The 22,641-nt window shown below is 41.6% G+C and overlaps 1 protein-coding gene across 1 annotated transcript in view; it reads right to left on the reverse strand.

Annotated features, from left to right (window-relative positions):
- The window catches only part of LOC112554785 (anosmin-1-like), a 50,080-nt gene extending 33,999 nt beyond the window's left edge, over positions 1-16,081 (reverse strand). The window contains exon 1 of the mRNA XM_025222814.1: positions 15,426-16,081. Within this exon, the coding sequence (XP_025078599.1) occupies positions 15,426-15,596 (171 nt within the window). The 5' untranslated portion in view covers positions 15,597-16,081. The remainder of the gene's footprint in view (positions 1-15,425) is intronic.
- Between the last annotated feature and the right edge of the window lie 6,560 nt (positions 16,082-22,641).

Below are 22,641 nucleotides of genomic sequence, written 5' to 3' on the forward strand. Positions count from 1 at the left end.
CAAGTCGTCTTTCTTTTATTATATTTAAATATTAATATTGTAGCATATGCGTGAGCATCCTCACCTACAGATGCGAAAGTTGACACAGCTAGCCACTCCAACTCTTTCTCATCACAACAGTTTCTCGAAGGGAGGAGGAGGGGGAGATGGAAATGCGGTCGAAGTGGTTCATCATCCCAGTTAATTCTTGTGACCGTTAGCAAGACACGAGGCAATCAACTTGTCATTAACGACATCAGCATCACATTTCCTCTGCCAATTATCAATAAACTGACATCCTTGCTGGCTGTTCCGCCATTTAATCATGCCCTCCGGCTTGCAAGGCCTATCTCCGTCTCCCTTTAAAATTAAGAGTGCATGGCGATTTCATCAATGACATAAGGTCCAATTTTTTTTCTGAGTTTAGTTTTGACATCCCTGAATAGTCCTTTCTATCATTCTGACCTCGTTCTGAGCATGTATCTCAAGAAAGGAAGAACCAGAACTGGGAAAACAGTATCTTACCCGAGTAAAAAGAAAAAATGGACTCTAGTACGCCTTTAATGCGACACACAGATTGGCTTTATGAAAGCTGTATAAAATATCATCGCATGCAGTCTCAGTGTATTTACTCTGAGCAAGCTCAGTATTCTCCATATTTGTTCGCCAGTTTTTAGCAGGTGTATCATACACCTCGCTGTACAAACCTCACTTTACAATGTCTCAGGTGTCCCGGTGTAAGAGTTCACACTCACAGCAGCAGAGTTGGACGGCAATCACAAAGTCAAGACGAGCTTAACCCTCCGTGTTGCCGCCACTGGTGTTGGGGGGTGCTGGGGGCAAAGGTTGAATTCACCCGTGCTAGGCAAGTATCCAGGCAGCCCCTTAGCAAACTCTTTTTCCCCGAGGCGATGAAAACTTTTAGTTCCTTGTATTTCTTCTCCCCCTTGAAGCCTCCTTCAAGAAGCCGGGGGTGTCAGAAACAATCGACTGATGAGTCACTGCTGACCGCGGAGTGAAATTCTGGAGTGGAGACAACCGCCCTGGAGGGGCAGGGAATTTATGGAACCAATCATGTGATCAAACAGCCTCGATGTGGGTGCTTGAAACAAGTCCCTCTGCAGGATAATGCAGGTGCTTTTTGACACCCAGCACCCGGGTGGTCGCCGGATGGCTTATCATAGCTGCGGAACTCCAAGCTCAGCCGGGAACTGAGGGTGAGTGGGGTGGGGTATGGGAGATGAGAGTGATGGGAAGAAGGGGGTGATCAATGAAATTTAGTAACAATAAATACTAAACCAAATGAAGCCACCCAAATAGGTGAGGTGAATCTGCTGCATCAGCGAAAATTCATGGGTATTGTATACATTATTATACATTATAAATTTTGCAAATGAAAAAATAAGAAAGCTGCATGGCCCTTCGTAAAACGTTAACATTAAGCACAAAATGTCAAAGGTCGTCGTCTCGGAAGTCTGTCGAGGGTGGCAAGCAGGAGCTGCGTGTACACACCTGACAACTCGTTATCAGTGCATCAGCTGATACGTGATGCACACCACCTTCCTCCGATGCAACGCCCCTGGGTAGGTGAGCGGGTATCTACCTACCTCACACATCCCGGATGCACAGAAATTTAAAAAAAATCAATGAGTTGACGATAACATGAACAACGCAGTCAATGAGTTTGATGATAATCTAAAGGACACGGTCAATGAGTTGATAAAATGAAGTGGTCAGGTAGTCAATGGATGGTGATGTCAGAGATGGAAAGTCAACATACGAATAAGTGATAAACAAAATTATTTCCGGATTGTTATTCGCATCTCACTCAGTCCTGAACTCCACGAAGTTACTGACATCGCAATATTACTGTCACAGACTGATTTGTTTGTTTATTTCCGTATATTTTTAAAAGTCTGATTTTACGTATGTACAACCTGATGACCTGTCACTGACATAAGTTGTGGTTAGATACAACTGTGACAGGGACATAGCAGTATTATGTTGTCACTGCTCACTATAGAGGTACATGTATAGGTGTATGAATGTATAAGTATGATGACATCACTGAGGATGTGGTGGAGGACATGATGACGAGCTGATACATGGGTGAGGTAGGATTAGCGCATGAAAACAGTTTTGCACACGGCACCGCCATTCAGCTGACTGTTTACCCAGCGCCATCCTCCCTCTCTGTGTGCACGCACTATCGGGTTCAACACACACAGGACAGACGATATGTATTAATGTAGGTTAACTGCCGTGTGTCGTTGCACCCCCAGCCTGACGTTGGCAGAATATAGAAAGTCAAGGTGGAGGTCAGCAGCACTCTCGCACATGCGCACTGACAATACATCGTGCGATCTTTGAGGTGTGTCCCCCAGCCAGTGACAGCTCTGTCTTTTCTGTCTTCCCTCCTTCAGCTTGATATGTGTATACATAGTGTACATGTGTGATATGGCGAACATGTGTTTGCGCGTGTGTGTGTGTGGGAGGAGATGCGTGCCACATACATATCACACATCATCTTCCATGTAACCAACATCCAGAATAATACATATAAAATCTTCCCATCCTCGGGGGAATGCTAACTTTGCTGCTTGCACACACCATGTTTATATTTGATTAAAAATTACAAATAATTACAAATATTACAGTACAATCACTGCCACCCTTACCACACTACAAATACAAACTAGTAAAAAGTCTGACATTCAAACCAGCAACGGTTGGGACATGAGAAGGCATACGTAACTACCAGCATCCATTTTCTCTAGAGTTACCTGCCCCGTTGCCCATATAAGGCGTAAAAATAATAACAAGTGCCAGAATTCAAGTACTCAAGCAGACGGGGATGGTTTTCATGTGAATCATATTCTCTTCCTCCACACACCCCCTGCAAGGTCGTCCCACAAGTGCATAATATAATACACACAAGATTTTTTTTTTAAGTTGTGTGAGGTTTGTCATGCGGCAGGACCACATATCAATGACTCTTTGTGCACTTTACTGTCACTGTTCTTTAGCTTTAAAGGGCAACCCGAGAGCAAAACTGATATCAAACGATTGTTTAGTCCATTACACGATAATTATCCGAGAACTACTGTATTCTGTGTTTGCCAGATCTACAGCAGGACAAGTCTCACCTGCGTGTAGGGATGAGCTAGGACATCTGAAGCAAGATATAAGGTCCATCAACATGTCATTTCTCCATCCAGATATTCCACACGGGTACAATCACAATGAATTTTTATGACAAGCTATTGAGTGTATTACATTACATTTTAACCTGGCAACAGAGCCTGGCTTGTCTCACCTCAACCTTTAAACACACAACTGTTTTGACTCACGTGACTGACATTCTGTCCCCTCCCGATGACACACGACCCTTGCCCAAATTCCTAAATAAAAAGGACATGAAAGCTAATTTACATGCACTTTTCTAGGTTTGTAACTTCCCGGCAACTTGGAGCTTAATTTCAAGTTAGACTACTCTTAGTCCTTAACCTCTTTTTTTCTATCATTTCCATAAAAACCTTGTCTCCCGTATGTTTAATTTCTTCCTTATTTTCATACAAGATTACTGCCTTGTCTGTGCGAATACGCCTTATTTCCCCTTTTCATATCTCATTACCTCCCTTCCTTAACACATTTGGGATTTAGCGACAGGAGGTGCACGGGAGGATAAAGGAGGGGGCGACGCATGCAGAGAAAAGAGAAAGGCAGAAGTCAGGCTTTACTCCTCTGCGGTTTCCTTCTCTCATTGATGGCCGACGATTACACAAACTTGAAAAACCGCTTCGTCATTATTTCTTTATGTACGAAGCAAAAGTAGGAGAACAGGCGTATGAATACTCTTTATTTAAAAGTTGGGCGTGGTGTTAAAGTATCAAAGCACGGGGTCGGATTTCCAAGATTCCAAGAGGAGGATGGCGTGAATATATTTGGAGAAAGGGGAGGGTAGGGAGGAGGGTATTCCAGCGCCCTGTAGCAAAGCCATTGACGGTGGGAGACTTGGCAAACACTCCACGGCGCGGCGACATCCGTGTCACGTGACGGAGATGAACTGGTGCTGGTCCTTGCGACAGGCGTTGCCACCGACAGAGGTACAAAAACATGTCTGTTCTTGGGTTGACGAGAGTGTGGAGGAACCTGTAATCGACTTTAATCTTGGTAAACGAATTTTTTTGCAAACCTTTACCGTTTCAGAGGGTCTTTTCGTCCGACGCTGTGAAGGACAGCTAGAAAGTACAGTAAATTGTTAAAAGATTGAATTGATAGGCTGAGGAAGAAGTCTTAGAAAAGTCAAAAATAAAGTCGCACAATCCAAAGCTTCAGTGAGCCAACAAAACAGTTCCAGGAGAGAGAAGCTTCATATTTGACGCTGGTAACTATGGTGACAGGTTATTGGTCAGATAGCTATGAACCATGGGAATCCTGAAGATTTTGACCAGATTGCATTTTCTGGGAACATTATGTGGTTATGTGTCTTTAATAATAACAAAATATACAATAATGATATGTAAAACAGACATCATAGTTAATTATTTCCATAAAACATGGTAGAGAGGAAAACACTCATAGAAGAACCAATATTTCAACAGACAAAACAAAGGTGACAGGGTCAAAAAGATAAAGAAAAAGAACATAAAACACAGAACTTAAAAGAAACATAAAACAAAGAAGACGCTAAGAAACAAAACACAAAAAAAACATGAAACAAAAAACAATAAAAAAACAACAATAACAAAACAAAAGAGCACGAAAAACAAAAAGTAAGAACTAAAATAAAAGCTAACAATGCTATGTAGAAACACAATAAAAAGAACTAAAGAAACAACAAAAACTAAAACAACACCAGTAAAAACAACATAGTAAACCAAAAAAAAAAAAAATAGAAACAGAACAAAAACACCACAGAAATAATAATAATAAAAAAAAAAGAATAGACAGCAATGTCAAGAACAGCAACCAGCAAAAACCGAGAACAAGAACACAAAAACACTGTTTGGCTATTGTTGATGACAAATTAATGACAAACATTTAAAATATTCTACTAAGCTTGCGCAATATCTCCCACACCTCGTCCCCATACAAAGTTTGACAGAAATATAACAAGTTGCCAAAGACAGGGGACACCTTCATAAGCTACCCGTACATACCACAGCCCCGGGTGTGTCTCCCCCAGCGACAGACAGACACACGCCGGGTATTCTCTATGTCCAGGTCATCCTGCCATTTCAACAATATACATGCGCTCAAAAATAAACTGAGGTTCACACTCTCAAAAGCCAGCAGGAGAAAAAAAAATCCGTGAGAAATTAAAAGAGAAGTTGGGTATAGCCGACAAGACCAGGGGGACCTGTTCACACCCTTTGGTGACAACACTTCACAAAATAGTTGATGGCAACCCACTTTACTTTCTACTTTGCTTGAAGACTTTCTTTAGTGGATACATTTTGGAGGACAAGATGTGAAAATGTTTTTAATGATCTCCACATATTGGAATTGATAGATCGGTTGAGAAAGTTTTTGTAGGACTATGAAGATACAGGAACAGAAGACAGAAGGCAATAAGCTCAAGACGAAAGTTTAGAGGAATGTTATCTCGATGATATGTCAGAATATCAGAATGTAAGTCAGTTAGAAACTAGCACTGCAAGGTTGGGACACAAACTGCTGCAAAAAAAAACAAAAAAACAAAAACAAAACAAAAGAACAAAAAGAAACAAACAACAACAACAAAAACAAAAACAAAAACAAAACAAAAAAACAACCAAAAAACAACAACCAAAAAAAAAAAAAAACAACAATCAATAAACAAACAAAAAAAGAAGATGGAGACAGAAATGCTAGAGAAAGACGCTGGTACAGAAAGTGTCCCGGGTCGAATTCCAGTCTAGCCTGCAGGTTACAATCCAAACGGTTCTCATCACGTGGTCTTGCGATGACTCATCGTCAGTAAGCTCACATCAAAGACCACTTTCTTCTTCTCCCTTTCAGCTGTCGGCACAAATTCTACATGCTTAGCACCCCGCTAAAACTCATTTCTAAACACCACCCGACATTTTAATCCTGTCAGATTATCTAACAATTCACATGTGCAAATCTGTCTCACGAGACTTTGAAAAAAACCTCTGTCACCAAGGCACTGGCGACACTCGACCATAAAAACTGAGAGAAAGTTTTATCAGGGCCCCAACCGAAGCAGCTTACGAAAGAAGTAAGTGTTCCCATGTAAATCTTTCTTGATCTTCGGGTGGGCGCCACCCCACTCCACTGTTTAATCATCTCGCAGCACATTTTTCTGTTCCCCTCTTTTCTGTCTCTCATTTCTATCTTTGTCTCTCCCCCTCCAACCCCAAAATATTTATAAATTTGATCTTTATTAGTAACCCTTCTTAAACCCACTTAACAAGATATTTATTTCACACTAACCTATGTTGGAGTAATATAAATAAAATTAATAGAAAAAGAGGCTCACAAGAAACAGAGTGAGAAAGATATATATATAATGACTCAATAACTTCCTTTACCTAATCTGTTAAACTTGCTTGCAATACACAAATTAAAGTATCGTTAATTAAATATGAGACAAACTTCCAGTGTTCATTAAATATGTTTTTATACAAGTTTCCCGGTATACAAGCTTCAAATGAAGGAAAATCTGTATTTTGTTTTCTCTCTCTCCGTCCCTCTTTCTTTTTATTTCCTTCTCTCGCTCTCTATTACAGACATAGTCAAGATGTTAACAACAATACAAACAGAGACATGATAATAATAAAAAAAAATTATTAATTTTTCACGGTCTCACCTCGTTGAAGCTCGACCCTGTCGGCTACACTGAGTTCTGCTCAGCGCGTGAGCACTGTCTCGCGCCTCTGTCTCTCAAGATTCTTTCTTTTTTTTTTTTTTTTTCCTTTTCTGATAAACGCAAGCCTGGGCCTAGTTGCACAACTTGTTTCTAAAGCTTAAAACTGTTCTAAAGAAGCAAATTTAGAAACATTTTAAATGACTTTTAGACGCGTTGAACTTGTGTGGTGACGGGAACTAAAGTTTGTTAAACAGTTTTAGCTTATTTAAAATAGTTTTAGTTACAAAGATTTTTAAAATTGTGCTGCATCTTGTTTCTGTAAACAGGTTATATAAATAGATTTAGGCGTTTAAAATTTGAAATCGTTGTGTAAGTGACCCCTGAACTGTAAACTTTGCATATTGTGAAGGGTTATGCACTGAGCTGCGAGTGTGAGCAAGATATTTCCTCCACCTTCGTCTGCCTCTATTTTTCTACTCCATCTTTTTTCTCTACTTCTTTTTCTACTTCAGTTACCTTTCTTTTTATTTATTTATTTATTTTTTTTTTTTTTTGCAACCACCCGAGACTGTCGATCCCATTTTACTATTTTATCTCTCGCTTTTCTTCTCTCATTCCCTTGTTCTATGTACCGCGTGCGTGGTGTGATGTTGGTGTGGTCCTGTGTGTGTTTCTACCCGTGGTATGCTAAATGCGTGTGAGTACATTGTCCAGCCATTCTTTCTATTAAAACCTCACTGCCCTTTGACCTCCACCTCCCTAACCTTACCTAATTACCAAAATTAATCTTTCGTGCATGTTTCCCCGCCCCCACTCCTATAATATTCCGGTACAAAAGGGTTAATGACACTGTCGACGATTTTCAAGGTGATTGAACAGAAGTTTCAGGTTCGATTCCACTAAAATCAGGGGGAGTGAGGCGTGGAGTTGTCTGCCTTTCACAAACTGCCTTTAAATGAACCGTGCGATAACGAACTTTTAAATTTGTTGCATCGGTTAAAACGAGGCTCGGCAGTTAATGCTTAACACCCTATTAACATTTGTTGCAATTTTCACTTCCTTGAGCTTTATTCCATCTTTTCTGTCACCATGATGTCTGGAGATGGTCGTATCAGAGTAGCGGCGCCTGGCTCCCTAGAGTGCTCCCCCTTGGTGGTGCCCCTACTGTTTGCTTGCAATCCGGCGGCCACTTCATAAGTCTGTCGATTGCCTTTAGAGACCGCGAGCTGATAACCTTAAAACCCTGATCGTGCATACACAGATAACCCGCCTCCATGCCTTGAATACCCGACCTCACAGGGAGCAGGTTGCAGGCTTGCTGTTAGAGTGGCTTGCCCAATGTGTCACAGCAAAGTTTGCACAAGCTTTCGAGCACGCGCGCTCTTCTGTCTTTCCTACTACTCAGTCCATCCTGGAGGTGGGCGATGGAGCAAAAAAATGAATGAAAAAAAAATAAAAAAAATTATAGTAAAAATAAATAAAAATTGCAGAAAGTGCATCCTGGGTCTTTTTTAGGATGAGGACGATATCGATCACGTGATGTGAATGTAAGGTTATCTCCCTTCCTGTCTCCCAGGTTATTATCCTTGCGTGGTTATCTGTCCCTGGCTGTTGGAAAAACTTTATAAATATAAATAAAAAAATTAAAATTGCAAAAAGTGCATCCTGGGTCTTTTTTAGGATGAGGGCGATATCGATCACGTGATGTGAGTGTAAGGTTATCTCCCTTCCTGTCTTCCAGTTATTGTCTTTGCGTGGTTATCTGTGTCACTGGCTGTTGGACGGTCTCGTTTGAATGATGGTGAGTGCTGGTTGAAACAGTGTATACAGGGTTACAACTCTTACAATAGATGATGTGACCGTGAACAATACATATTGTGAGGACTGACAGTGCAGGACATCAACACTAACAATATGTCAATGACAATATAATATAGACAAAATATTAGAGGAAGAGAGACAGAGTGGACACAACAATAGAAGGATGAAGGACTGTGAACTATCAGCACCCACAACAGTGACGCAAGATCAACAATTCCTCGGCGGACACAAAAAAAAAAATCCCAAAAAAAAAACCACATACTTGACAGAACACCGAGGAAACAATAATAATAAAAAAGTTTCCCGCCACAATCACTTCCGCATACATGCGCTGCTCAAGAGTTTGCCGCCTCCCCCCTCGTCGACCCTCGATCACAACAGAGTTGTCCCCCCACCACTCGTATCGCTCCTCCCAGCCCCCATGTCCCCCACCACAGACTACTACCGCCAGCCTGTTGCACACGTCACCCACTTGACGCCGAGGATCCTTAATTTCCTGCACACCGCACGCGCCAGTGAAACGCGGGGAAGAAGGGAGTAGGGAAGGATGAGCCAGGGGTCAAGGCCTCTGTGCTGACGTGTTTTCCTCCCTTCAGACATTTTTTACTACCTTTCTGTCGGCGTTCTTTTTATACCTGAGAAGAACTAGCCTTGTAAGCATTTCACGGTTTTTCCTTTGTTACCTCAGACTGATAGACAGTGAGGCTGACCCTAAGTCTGACCTTGCGAGGGTCGGGGTTGGTGGGGAATCGGGGAAAGTGGGGGAACAGAGACAGGAGGTTTTTCTGCTTCCATCATGTCTGGTGTAGCTTGCTCTGTTTTCATAGCCAGTCGAGAGTTCACAGGTGAAACCCTTCATGTTTTTTTTTTTTTTTTTTTTTTTTGAAATAAATACTTCGTTTTAGTTTCCGACAAAAACCACAACAAATTAGCTTAAATTATAAACTGAATCGTTTCTTCTTTTAAAAAAAAAAAAAAAAAAAAAGAAGTTCGGGTTTCGAAGGAACATTTTACTCCAAAAGGAAAAGGGATAAATCGTGAAACAGATAAAAAGTGAGATGCCATATGATTAACAACTGACTGAACTCGATTATCCAACATAATTTAAACATTTATTTTTATTTCTTAGACTTGTTTTACTCGATTCACGAAGGAATTTTCATCAACCAATAAAATATACAATTTTTGTAGCTCCCTTTCATAGTTTGTACATGGTACTTCTAATTGGGAGTTGAAAAGTTGACTGGGGAGTGCAAGTCGATCAACATCCGCTTATTTAGTCATTGTTCTAGGAATGTAGTCAGACCGGTCAGACAACCGTCCACGAGGAATCATATTTTAGTGTTGCAGACTAAGTGCACCGTGGATGTTTTTGTTTACTTGTTGCATGCCTGTCATGCACTCAGCATTTCATGGGAATGTCATACAGTTCAAATGAATTTATTAATTTATTTATTTACAAAAGAAAATGGTGATAAATGACTTTGTCTATTTTACGACTGAAGTAGCAATCAATAACATTTTATATAACAGCTTGTTCATTTTTTTAATAATATATATTTAGTTTTTTATGCTGTTACTATTTCTTACCGCCCTTCAACCATATATAAAATATTTTGGTTAATTATTTCTGTAAATGTTGGCACATCAAATTGCTTCCCTTTAATCACAGGTAGAGCCTACACACACACACAAGAATAAAGGTGTGCGGATGTAAACATACGAGGACATACGATAATTATTTTAATCTTGATGTCTATTATCGCTGAAAAATATTTCTGGAATGCTTTGCAGACAAATATTCCGAATTCTAGAACGAGGCCAAAGCGCAAATTCGCTTTCGGTTCAACTGCCAACATTCAAGAAGAGCAGACGATGCAAACTCTCGTGTTGACGGAGGTACAATAGCTCAATTAAGCTTTATGGTTGTCGTGTTTTATATTTATTGCTCTAATATGCAGGACATTGAGGTCGAGAATGTCTGCCAAAAAAAAATAAATAAATAAATAAAAGTAACAAATTTCTTGGAATTCTATTGTTGATTTAAGAATGTTTCGCGGGTCCGGATATTCAACTGATAATGGTTCGCAGTCCTGACATCCTGGCGAGAGGATTTGGTCACGTGACACATCCAGCGATGTCCTCCCGAGGTATTATCGTAAATATACTTTACACTGTATTCGTAGCGATTGTGTAATGGCATGAGATACAAAGTACAAGAAACAAAGTAAACAGGACAGGTGAGAAGGAAGGACGGTTACTGGAGGTATTTACGAAATAAGTGAACACTGTGAGAAAATAAAAACTTAGAATGTGATCATTGTGCAATGGAGGTTGGGCGTGGGTGGGTGGGTAATCCAAAGACACAGCATGGCGACAGAGAAGGAAGAAGTGGCGCTTCTAATTTGTGTCTAAGGATGCGGTGAACAAACAAGAAGTCCGCATGAGCAGCCCAGAGGTGACTTCTCTTTTCTTTTTTTCCTCTGCACTTTATGGACTAATCTGCTCTATGCATTCTATGATCCGATCGTATCGTCTGCTCGATCACTGTTCAAACTATAAAAAAAAATAAAAAAAATATGCCGAACCCCTAACCAGATCTTAAATGTATGATAATCACAAATGTCAAGCCGACATGTTAACCCCTCACACGCACACAGTTTAAACATGATTTCTCTCTTCCCAGCCCAGTTCTGTCCGTTCACCCTCTGCGCCACAAGGACTCCAGTCTACCGACACGTGACCAAACCGCAAGCGTGGGGCGGGGATGGGGAAGTGGGTAGGAGGGAATCCGAACTGCATCAGTACAGTCGCACAAGTGTAGGCAAGCAAAGGTTGCGATCACCTAGACACTAGCTCCTGCACCTGTCCGGATCGCGAAGTCCCGTTGGCTGAAGGTAATCTCAAACGGCTGGGAGTGGAGGCCATCAGCAGCACGCCCACCACCATCACCACCTACACCACCAACACTCCGTTTGCACGTGACTGTTGTCCCGCGGGCAACTTGTGAATGATGCATTTGGAGACCGTCAGAAGCTGAGGATGGATGAAAGGAAAGACAGTTGAGAGTTGGGGATGGTTGTAGATGGGGCTGATGTTGGCTTATCAACGGTGCGATTGTGGAACAACAGAGTGCATGTCTTTTCTACTTGTTGAGGTCGCTGGCGAGTGTAGGGCAGGCAAGTGGATAATCAAGGCGACACTACCCGGTTCAGTACCCGTGAGGTAATGTTGGTAGGGAGACGAGACATGCGCACACATTAAACAAATATACTGGACCTCTGAAGCTTCGCCCACCCTGGCATCCCGCTCTTCCTCCCCACCCACAAAAATGTGGATGGTGAAAGCCACTAAAAGTAGGTACAAGTCGCTACGAGTACAAGGAAAGGTCTCAGATGAAAGTTAATGAATAAAGCTGTAGGCAAAGTTTTATGAGCATCACAGATGTGAGAGGTTTGAGAGCAAAATAAAAAAAGATGATAGTGATGTAAACTTCCTCTCTTTTTCTCTAGGATACTGTCAGCAAATATATGACAATATTACTTTAAATGTTTATACAGTCACATCAATCAAACACATCCTTTTACAAACATTTAACCTCTTTGCACTCACTCACATGCACAAATACCCAGTGATACATGCTAGCAGTACATGCAGTGTACAATAACACTTCTCACTAACAACTCTCAACATATATAAATATATTAATGAGTTCTCTGATTATAATATTGAAACCTGAACCTCAGGCTGGAAATCATACACTAAACCATATAACATCAAATGATCCCAGAAAACACCTGTGTTGGAATCATCTAATACCTGAGCTAGAGTCCATTCACAGGTGTGCCAACAGTATAATATTCCTGAGAGCAGCTGAGGCCATCTTACAAATACAAGCACCTGTACCTTACAGTCCACACACCTGAGCTAAACTCTGTCAAGTTTACAAGTATCCTTGAAGCAGTTCTTCAACACAGAAATATTTACAATCTACAATCTTGGTAAACAGAGGCCACAATAACAGAAATATACTTGTAGTTAAGTAGGAAAGGCAATACTATTAATTGACATCTACAGCGACGATTATTGAAATAACCGATTTTAGACATTACTCAAAAATCTTATCTATATCATTGCTGCTTTTTGTCTAGTGCATTGATTTTATTTTGTTGTTGCTTTATACATTTGCATAAAGCTTTTCCTTTGGTTCCAAAAGATTTAGTCAACTTCAGTGTCTTGTTCTGCTGCATTGACATTTGGTGAGTTAAGATTCCTCGACTTATTTACTAATATGGGGTGAGAGTCTTATTATGGACTACTCAACAGGAAACGAAGTGAAAGAATGATGACCATACACATGCAAACAAATGATCAACTTCTGTTTGAAGGATCTTTAGTTTTTAAAACCAAACAGGTGTCTTCAATGATGACAAGTTTTACAACAAGTTTCAAGAAACAGTATACAGACCTCAAAGCCAAGTTTTAGCAACAAAAGATAAACTTATTTCCACTGCACGTGATTGACAAACTCAGAAGAATAATGAAAACTACCACAACACCGAAGTCAGAATGCTTAATTTCACAGCCGTGCTATTGTAGAACAGGTGAGATATGTTATAGAGCTGGGAGGTATGAACACAACTGGTACATGGTTAAGCCTGGCCTTAAATATTTCCTTTTACAGCCAGAAAGAGCAATGAAAATGGATTAATGTAGTCTCGTCGGATTTCCTTTCAACTCTAGTATCAGTCTAGACGGAAGCATGAGCCAGCAAAGCAAGTCAAAATCAGTTTTGTGGCCACAAAAATTAGCTTTGTGAACTTATATTTAAACTTATATTTAAAAGATGTCACAACATACCAAAAGGGTTCGTATGCTGTCTCTGTAGTTTTTTCTTCGTTGATATGCCACAGACAACATCAAATAATGTAAAGCTTTTGCTGACTGTTGTGTTCCACTTCTATATCTGTGCTAATCTGTTGTCTCTCTACCTTTCTCTCTGTTTAACTCTGTCATGACTAAGGTAACATGCTTATTGTATTTCAATGCTAGATTAGATAGTGCAGGTGAACTGCAATCAAATACTTGGCCACAGAACTCAACAATATATTCATCATGAGTTTACTACCTTGGAACAGTTATATTGTATTACATGTAAACAGCATCCTTACGCCTGTCTAATGTCAAATAATGATTTGCTTATTATATACTATTTAAAGGTCTATGTGATTGTGCCGAAAGGGGTTTTGGGTGGGTAGGTTGGGTTACAAAAATAATCTTCTGAAGGAAGCCTTCCACTAAATGAGGTTTGAACCTAGAATTTTAAACTGAGAAAAATGACAAAAAAGTCACTATTTGGAAAAAGTGTATTTTAAATGAAAACTATGGTAATAGTATGCAAATGACAAATGTTTTCTTATTTTGTCCCTGTCTTAATTCCTCACTCTCTGCTTTTTATAAATGTGTACACACATACATACCTTACACAGGCACAAATAACATGACTGATAATGACCAGTTAATCTGTTTAGTGTTTTCTTGAGAATTAAAATGAGAAGTTTACCATATTAGAAAAACACAACTGCACCTGGTGTCCTTACCAGTACTCAGACATTCATGGTCTAGACCTCGTTAATCCAGAAAAAAATATGTGAGAACAAGAGAATTCTTGTGAGAGTAATTCAAATTTCTCTTGCAAAGCTTTCTCTTTAAATTCCATCTTCAAAGGCAAGACTTTGTCTTTCAGTTACATTTTTTTTTTTTTTCTCTCTCTCCTCCCATACACCCTCCACTAACCCAGACAAACACCTTCCTTTGTGATCCCCATTGCTTAGTTGTAAAGGGTGGACTAGGGTATGGGTGAACTAGTAGATGAAAAGATAATTCATAGTACATGTTATCTAAATATTTATCAAGAATAAATAATAAGAATTATTACTGGTGTAAGCATGTACATGCTTTCCCCATCAAGATACAGCCACTAATGTAGAAAATACTGCCAATAATTTATTACTAGCAATTTTTTAAAGGTATGCTTTGCATTGGATGGATGATATGAAAAAAAACTTTCAACATGTACTATGTAGATAAATCTATTTCATTTATTTATAAGTGGTTGTAGTTGTAATAATGTCATCTGCATCATACATTGTGAGTGCAAATTATATTTCTTTTAATGATTTTTGATGCAAGAACATTAAGCCAGCACCACTTTCATTGTGTGGTGTTTACCTGAAGTACAGCCTGATATATTTTCACATCTAGGTCTCGATTTCAGTTGTTCTTCTCTTTTGTGTTTACGTGTTGCTTCAAACACTCTGACCACCTTATTTTATTGTTTATTGATGAGAGCAAATAAATGTGATTCTCTGTCGAGCAGCTCAGATGTATCTTTTGGTTAAATGCCATGGGTGTGCGATGGTGTGTTTGTGTTTTGTATCTCCTGACAACTGACTGAAACATTGATGCTGCAGCTGACCGAAACCCTTTCAATATTCTTTCCTTCATCTGATGTACCTCACAGTCTGTCTCATACCCAGAGAGTGACTAGTCTGGTCCCCTGTAAAGCTGACTGTGACAAGGGAAGATTCCAACACCATATGTGGGAATGACCTAAGACAACGTGGTCAAGCTCTTGATTGAGATGTAACGTGTCTCTCGTTACCTACCTGACGGTTTACCTGTGTTTGTCAAGGGGTTAAACTTCTATAACATTCCTATCAACTATGTTGTACTTTAACAGCCGGCATGACATGTTGGAGTTGAGGGGCGAGCTGGAGTGTCTGATTTTAGTGAAAATAGTCACACTTACCTCAGGAGACTCGGTGGCCAGGTGGTTCTCCAGACAGTGAGCATAGCATCGTCCCCACAGAATCTGATGCACGCTGCCCACCGCCAGTGGCACGAGGGCAGCGACGACACACAAGGTTCCTAACGGTAACACATGCAGTCCTCCACGCCTACCCCCGGGGTAAGGCTTCATGGCGGCATCAGGCCTGACTGGATAAGCACGCTTATCCTCAGGACACGTCGGTGAATACACTCCCCACGTCCGCTCGCCGCTGTCGATCACATCACCTGGAGTACACGATTCCGCACACCTTTCTGTCTACACACACCTGCGCGGCAAAAGGTTTCAAATGGCTGACGTGAGCTAGCCACCCCCTCCCCACACAGGTGAGTGGTGTGGCGGTCTACCTGTAAACGGGCGAACTGTCAAGGTGGAACTGTAACAGCGCGAGAGATTGTACCTGTCGTCTTCTCCCTTTTGTCACCTGTGTCTGCGGTTTTCACTCCTGCCCGTCAATCAGCCACGCTGCGCCGTTACCACACCTGTCAGTGTGTCCGTGGGTGTGCGTGTGTGAGCGTGCGTGCGTGTCTGCGTGTGTGAGTGTGAGTGTGTGTCGCGTGATTCGTGTCCCTGCTATCGGTAGGGGCCGCACTGTGAATGCCGTGAATGTGGATTGAGAAAGCCCTTGTCCCATTTTCCGCGGAAGGCTGTGGACCCGCTTTACACGAAGCGTTCACTGGACAGCTGCGCCCTCTGACCCTTGACATCACCATTGCGACTGACCCGAACTTCATGTAGCAGAGAGGTCAGCAGATGTGGAAGGGAGTCTGTTGTTTGTTTGTGTTTTTCTTTGTTAATAAGATCGTGCAAAGCTCTGTCCGAACTGATACTTGCTAGCAGCTTTTCTTTCTGAACAGGAACTATAAATATTTTCTCAGTGGAAAATAAACTTGCTTGTTTTAAATCATGTGTAAGTGATTTTAATAGAAACTTTTAGTGGAGTTTTTTTATATATAAAACAGCTTAGGTCTGTAAATTTTCCCCTTCCAAATAATGGCTATTTTTTTCAAAATTATCTTTGATATATTTTTATGTGTGTGTATTTTCTATTTTTAATGTCTACTCCTCTCATGGATTTATTTATCTTTATTTTTAAATGGCACAATCGTCATAAACAGGCATCAGCTTGCAAAGTCTACATTAGCACATGTGTGTTTGTGTGTGTGTGTGTGTGAGAGAGAGATCTCGAGCCTATATTAGCAGACATCTCTCTCCCTGTCAGTAATATTGGTTCACTTACCTCTACCCTCCACATAAATTTATAAAACATGTCAGGCATTGAAAACAAACATCTTACAGTTTAGTCTGTATGTTTGCTTTATTTTTTGTTTGGTTGTATTTTTCTGATGAGCTAATTCTTTTAAAAGGGTTTTCAGAAGACATCTTGCAAACATCTTCCTTATAGTACAACAGTATGTCACGTGACCTTTATATAACACACCAAAGAGTCCTTTCCTTTTTATTTCGTTCTCTTAATTATTATTGCTTTCAGTCATTGGACTCCAACAACTATTTTTTTTAAATATATATAATTCAAGATGAGTTCTAGCACAGCTAGACAGAGAGTTGTTCCTAGCAAATTGGTCCACACACCTCACCTCCTGTCATAAACACCAACTTCTTCCATGCATTATTCATATTCAGCAACTGCTGCTGTTGCTGTTTCCTTCTTAAAACCTATTTGTGTAAATACAGATTCCTTTTCTCTAACACATTTTAATCGATCCAAGAAAAGAAGAGAAAGCAGCTGGGAATAATTCAGATGGACTACCTCACCTAAATTAGTCTATTCTAAGAGTTTTATTTTTGTCACTGGTTTATTTATGTTCCAGATAAAATTAGTTGCTAAAAATATCTACTTACTAACTTTTTGTGCCGCTAACGAGAACTGAAAAAAGACATGTGATGCGGAAAACAGTGATTGTTCAAATAGAAAATAAAGAAGTAATAATACAAAACCTCAGATAATTCCAACTGTCTCTCACACGATGTAGGCACTAGACAAACGGACACTGACTCTACAGGTCATTGACCCTAAAGTTCATCTTATGCATAACCTTTCATGTGCCGTGCTGTTTGTTCTCCGTGTCACGAAATATATCTAAATTATCCTTTTGTCAACATAGACAATAAATGTTGTTGTAGCGAACATCCCTTTATACTCCAGCTATGGATGGTGGTAGTCACGTTGTACCCGCTGAGCTGGAGGATGTGATATAAATATCTTATATAGGTACTCGAGAGGTCACACTGTGCTTTTTAATGCCTTGCCACTGAGGACTTCTTTAGCTCTTTTCCAATGATTTGCTGCTCAGACATCTTTACATAAGTATACAGACTGAATCACTAACAACCATGCACCCGTACTCGCATATAACAGACTCGCTCACTTCTACAACAGACACCAAGGAAATACAGACACCCGGATGTCATTGTCATAAACTGTCAACTCCACCCTTCTTTAGTTTCTTCAGTTCTTTGATATCCGAACCCCGGAGACAAACGTCCGTTCATGTGTCATGCAGGTTTGTAAGGGTAGCAAGATGGCGGTATGGTGGCTTCTACGAGTAGCAAGATGGCGGTGTAATGGCTTCTACGAGTAGAAAGATGGCGGTGTAATGGCTTCTAGGAGTAGAAAGATGGCGGTGTGGTGGCTTCTGAGAGTAGCAAGATGGCGGTGTAATGGCTTCAAGGAGTAGAAAGATGGCGGTGTAATGGCTTCTAGGAGTAGAAAGATGGCGGTGTAATGGCTTCTAGGAGTAGAAAGATGGCGGTGTAATGGCTTCTAGGAGTAGAAAGATGGCGGTGTAATGGCTTCTACGAGTAGAAAAATGGTGGCATGGTGGCTTCCTCAATTTCTGTTTCAGCTTCTATATTTTTTTTCCTGGCCTGGCAGTCGCGTCGTGTAGCGCAGCGGGCGTCGCGCCAAACAAAAGCCGCTGTTGCTGTTGCGAATCGCGTAGATAGAGGCGCCGGTGGTTGAGGGGTGGGTGGGGTGGGTAGGTGGCCGTGGTGGTGGGGGTGTGCAAAAGGGGACGTGACGATGAAAGCGATGGGGTGTGGGGAGGGGAGATTAGGCCAAGGGGCGCCGCTTGTGGTCGCGCCAGAAATAGAGACCGACGCGATGCAGTGATGCATTATCTCCCTTTGTCATTCATGGCGATGCGGGGGGTGGGGAGGGGAAGGGGAGGGGAGGGGTTTACAGCGGGCGGGCTGCGTTCATGGGAGATGATCTACGCTGCGTTGGAGGGAGGGGGTGGTTTTTTACCTGACATCGGGGTCGGGGGATGGCGAAATGGAGGAAAGACTAGTTGTCATGGCTCTGGCTACAGTTACAGCCTGGGTTATGTCACTTACACTCTTATAAGGCGAAACAGAGTAGAAGAAACAGTAGATGATGATAACGATAATGATCTCTTGCCATAATCACCACCTACCTATACCTGAAGATTGTCTGCATATTCTTGTTTTAATTTTTTCTCGTGTGTGCATGTGTTCTTATTTTAAGTGTTTAAACTCCGGTGTAAGAAAGTGTGTTGGTGAGTGTGTACAAGTGACTATGCATATCCCATAAACTGCTGTCGCAAGATGACTGTATTTAGGTTGTTTAAACAAATAACAAGTCCTTTCTCTCCTTCCTGCACTTTGAACTAGGTCGAGTTCGCGAACGTGGCTTTCATCACTGAGATGGTCAAACGATGTCAACATCCAGCTATCCACGATGTTCTTGGTGAGTCCTGTCCACGATGATTTTGGCCTCATAGATATATTGCTTGTCACCAATACAGTGAGGGTTGGCTGTCCTGGGTTCAGATCTTGTCTCGGGCACGCTGTTTTTCTCTCTGGCATCTGTTTACAGGGCTGACAGCTTTACTATCATGTAGCCTTAGTTCGAAAACACCAATCGTCACACCTCCTCCACAATGACTGACGATGGAGTTTCACGACGACGACGCATGTTTCTCTTGTTAGGTCAGGTGGATTTTTACCTGAGTCACGTGACTGGTTGGCTGTGGGTGGTGAGCATACTCGGTGTCACTGCCTTTGTGGGAGATTATCTGGAACGAAAAAACATTCCTCGATCAAAATTATCTCATCGAGCTGCCCTTGTCTGGGACTAGATTTTTCCCACGACTTTTTGGCACGCATGCGCAGACCCTCTTTAAGTTTTATCAATTTTTTTATCAGCCCTTAAAAGATGAACTGATGTCTGGTTTGACTAAAGTGTCTTTGGTGTAGTGGGAAAGGAGAAGGCTGCTATGTTCGAATTCTTTCTTTCGGATAATTTTTTAATCTTTGTTATTCCCGTTTTGATTTTTTTACATTTTTTCTTGTTGCTGCGTTCACATTCCCCTGCATTCAATATGCTCGCCACATCCACCCCGAATTCAACTATAATTATTTATAAAGTTCGTCTTGACATTGGTGAGTAAATAATCCATTAGTTATCCTCACACCGCACCTTCCTTCTGAAAATCAAAGAAATATTTTCATTTCGATGACTGCTATTCATTGGACCCGAAGTTAAACAATTTTAAATGTTTTAAATGAAAACAATTCTGAAAACTGTTGTGTGTGGCGTTGGATCGGTTAATTTCTATGAAAACTGATTGTAACTAAGGATGTTTAAAACTAAAACATCAATTACCACGTTCACCTTCTCTGACATCATCAAATAATCTTCACTCCTCGTGCCCATCATACCCGTGTACAGCCCTCGTCTACCCGTGCAACAAACAGCGGCATGCTGGCAGGCTGTCTGAGGATTGCTGGCTGGACGGCCGGTGTTCATGCACATAAAGACGCCAAGTTTTCATTTCTACCTTCTTTCACTCTGTAGCCACCCGTTAGGAAAGCTTCGTCATTATTTTTCCATTAGGTTATTCTATCCGTCAGTCCCTGGCCTGAAGAATCTCCACCGAGGTTAGCCGGATAGACACCCCGAACTCTTCCCCCTACATACCCGTCTTTTGTTGCTCCTCCGGCGTAAACGCCAGGGATTTCATGTCAGGAATGCTAACTGCATGAAATATTTAGTTTCCTCACCTGACAGGTATGTTGTTGGTGTGAAACACGACTGCCTAGCGAATACAAAGGTTTTTTTTTCATCTTTTCTCCTTCTGTTTCTTTAAATAAATAAAAAAATCATTAATATTCTTGTCTTGCTGAGTTTTTTCTTACTTGCTAAACCGCAGCTATTGTTGTGCAGTCACAGAAAACTTGGAATACTTGTTCTTTCACATTTCTTTAAGATTTGATATTCTTCTTTTATTCATTCATTTGTTCATTCATATTATGTCCCCCATTTTTTCCCCTTCATTGACTTTTTTATACAAGCTGGTCCAAGTTTTATTTCAGGTTTCAATCTCTGCCTCAGTTCAAGTTGTCGCCGATCGTCCTTTTGCCTTCAAAGTCCGTGGATGGAAAGAAGGAGGAAGTTGGTTCCCCAGGGAAAAAGAAAATGTCTTGTTTCGGAAGTTGTAAAGCTGTCCAGACCCTGCAAACAATATTTCATGTTTCTTTATCCCAGAATACCTTTACCACCTTGTACTTGAGTTAGACATGTTGGTCAAGGGCAGAGAATTACTTTCCATTCATAACTACGTCCCTTGGTGCCCAGAAAAACGTTTGTTTGCTGTTGTCCTCTCGTCTGAGCACGTGACCCATCCATCTCCACTTTTAATCGCTGTGTCATGTTTAGTGACTTCAGAAATAAATGTTGAGTCGGTCAGGAGGTAACACACTCTGTAGATGATGCTGGGAGACGAGTACACCAGGACAGACACTGTGATAATACTTATTGTTAACACCTGTGGTTTCACAAGTCTTCCCCGCCATGGAAGAGACAGGTGTGTGGCTGACTGGACGAGTACGACTGCACTAGAATGCCGTTAGACGTGTGTGAAACGAGGTTATTGCAGCATGCAGCACTCAGCAAGTCTTGCGCGCAGACACAGTGACCTTTGAACTACAGGTGGGTACACGTGGTGCACCATTTCAAGAGATGTCCTGTTAGGACCGGACAGGGAAGCAAGAAGAGAGGAACACGATTGTGTGCATGTGTGCTTGTTTAATTGTCATGAACGTGCTTTCACCTGGAGGTAGGTTCGCGGTTTGGGGAGAAAAGGTGATCAAGAGGAGGTGGGAGGTGGGTTGAGGGGAAACCACCCGGAGAAAATTTCCAGACATTCACACAGGTGTCACGTCCAGAGATAAGACTGATTGGACATCTGACCTCACGAACCTGCAGCAGACGATAGGTCAGGGATGTGTCACTGCAGGGATGCACATGTACGGACAGACACGTGCATCGATTAATATCGTATCAACCCGTTCTTCCCCCTCCAGCATCGGGGAAGAGGGGAGTAACTCTGCAAGGACAAGAGTTAAGGTTCTTTCCGTTTGTGCATTGTCCTATACAGTCGGGGCTGGGGTGGAACCGGGAGGGTTTGGGAAGGTGGCGCGGCGCTGCAGTCAATATTGACGAAGCTCTCGCTGCGACTCAGGGTTGGACTGTAATCCTCCGGATTACCCAACGGCAGTGAAAGATGGCGAGGGCCCGGTCATTATCTGCAAGCCCAGGTAAAGTCTACCCTACACGACACCTAACACGCGGTAGCCAGTAAGTGGAGGCAACTTGATCAAAGAAGAATGTATGTGGGGGGAAAGGGGGTGAGGGCAATGGGATTATGAAACGTGCCATTGGGAGGAAGGAGGGAGCTAGAGGAACTGCGCGGATTTATTTGTCAGAAGCCAAAATCAAGTTCAAGTTGACAACGACGACGACGGTGGTGGTAGTGGTGTTGGTGACAGGACGATGCACGTGCTTAGTGTTGACGTGGGATGTACAGCGGCCAAGTAGAACAACCTCGTAGACTGTTGACATGGAATAGAACCTTGCCTGCTTGAGGCTTCCTCTACCCTCGGCGACTGGGGAAAATATTCCCCTTCGCAGGTGTCACGTGGCTACATGTTTTATCAAAGAAGGTATAGGATACTAGATAGGGGAAATATCTCCGCTGTCCACATGCTGTAATCTAGACACAATGGACCTCTCACAGTTCTCTGTAGCCTAGACCATTTGTGTATCTCACAGAAGTATACAGGAATGCATGTAAGAATTGTATCCACCTCATGGCAGACACACATGTGATAAACATGTAGCTACATAAACATG

This window comes from Pomacea canaliculata, linkage group LG14 (assembly GCF_003073045.1).
Source record: "Pomacea canaliculata isolate SZHN2017 linkage group LG14, ASM307304v1, whole genome shotgun sequence".
Lineage (NCBI taxonomy): Eukaryota > Metazoa > Mollusca > Gastropoda > Architaenioglossa > Ampullariidae > Pomacea > Pomacea canaliculata.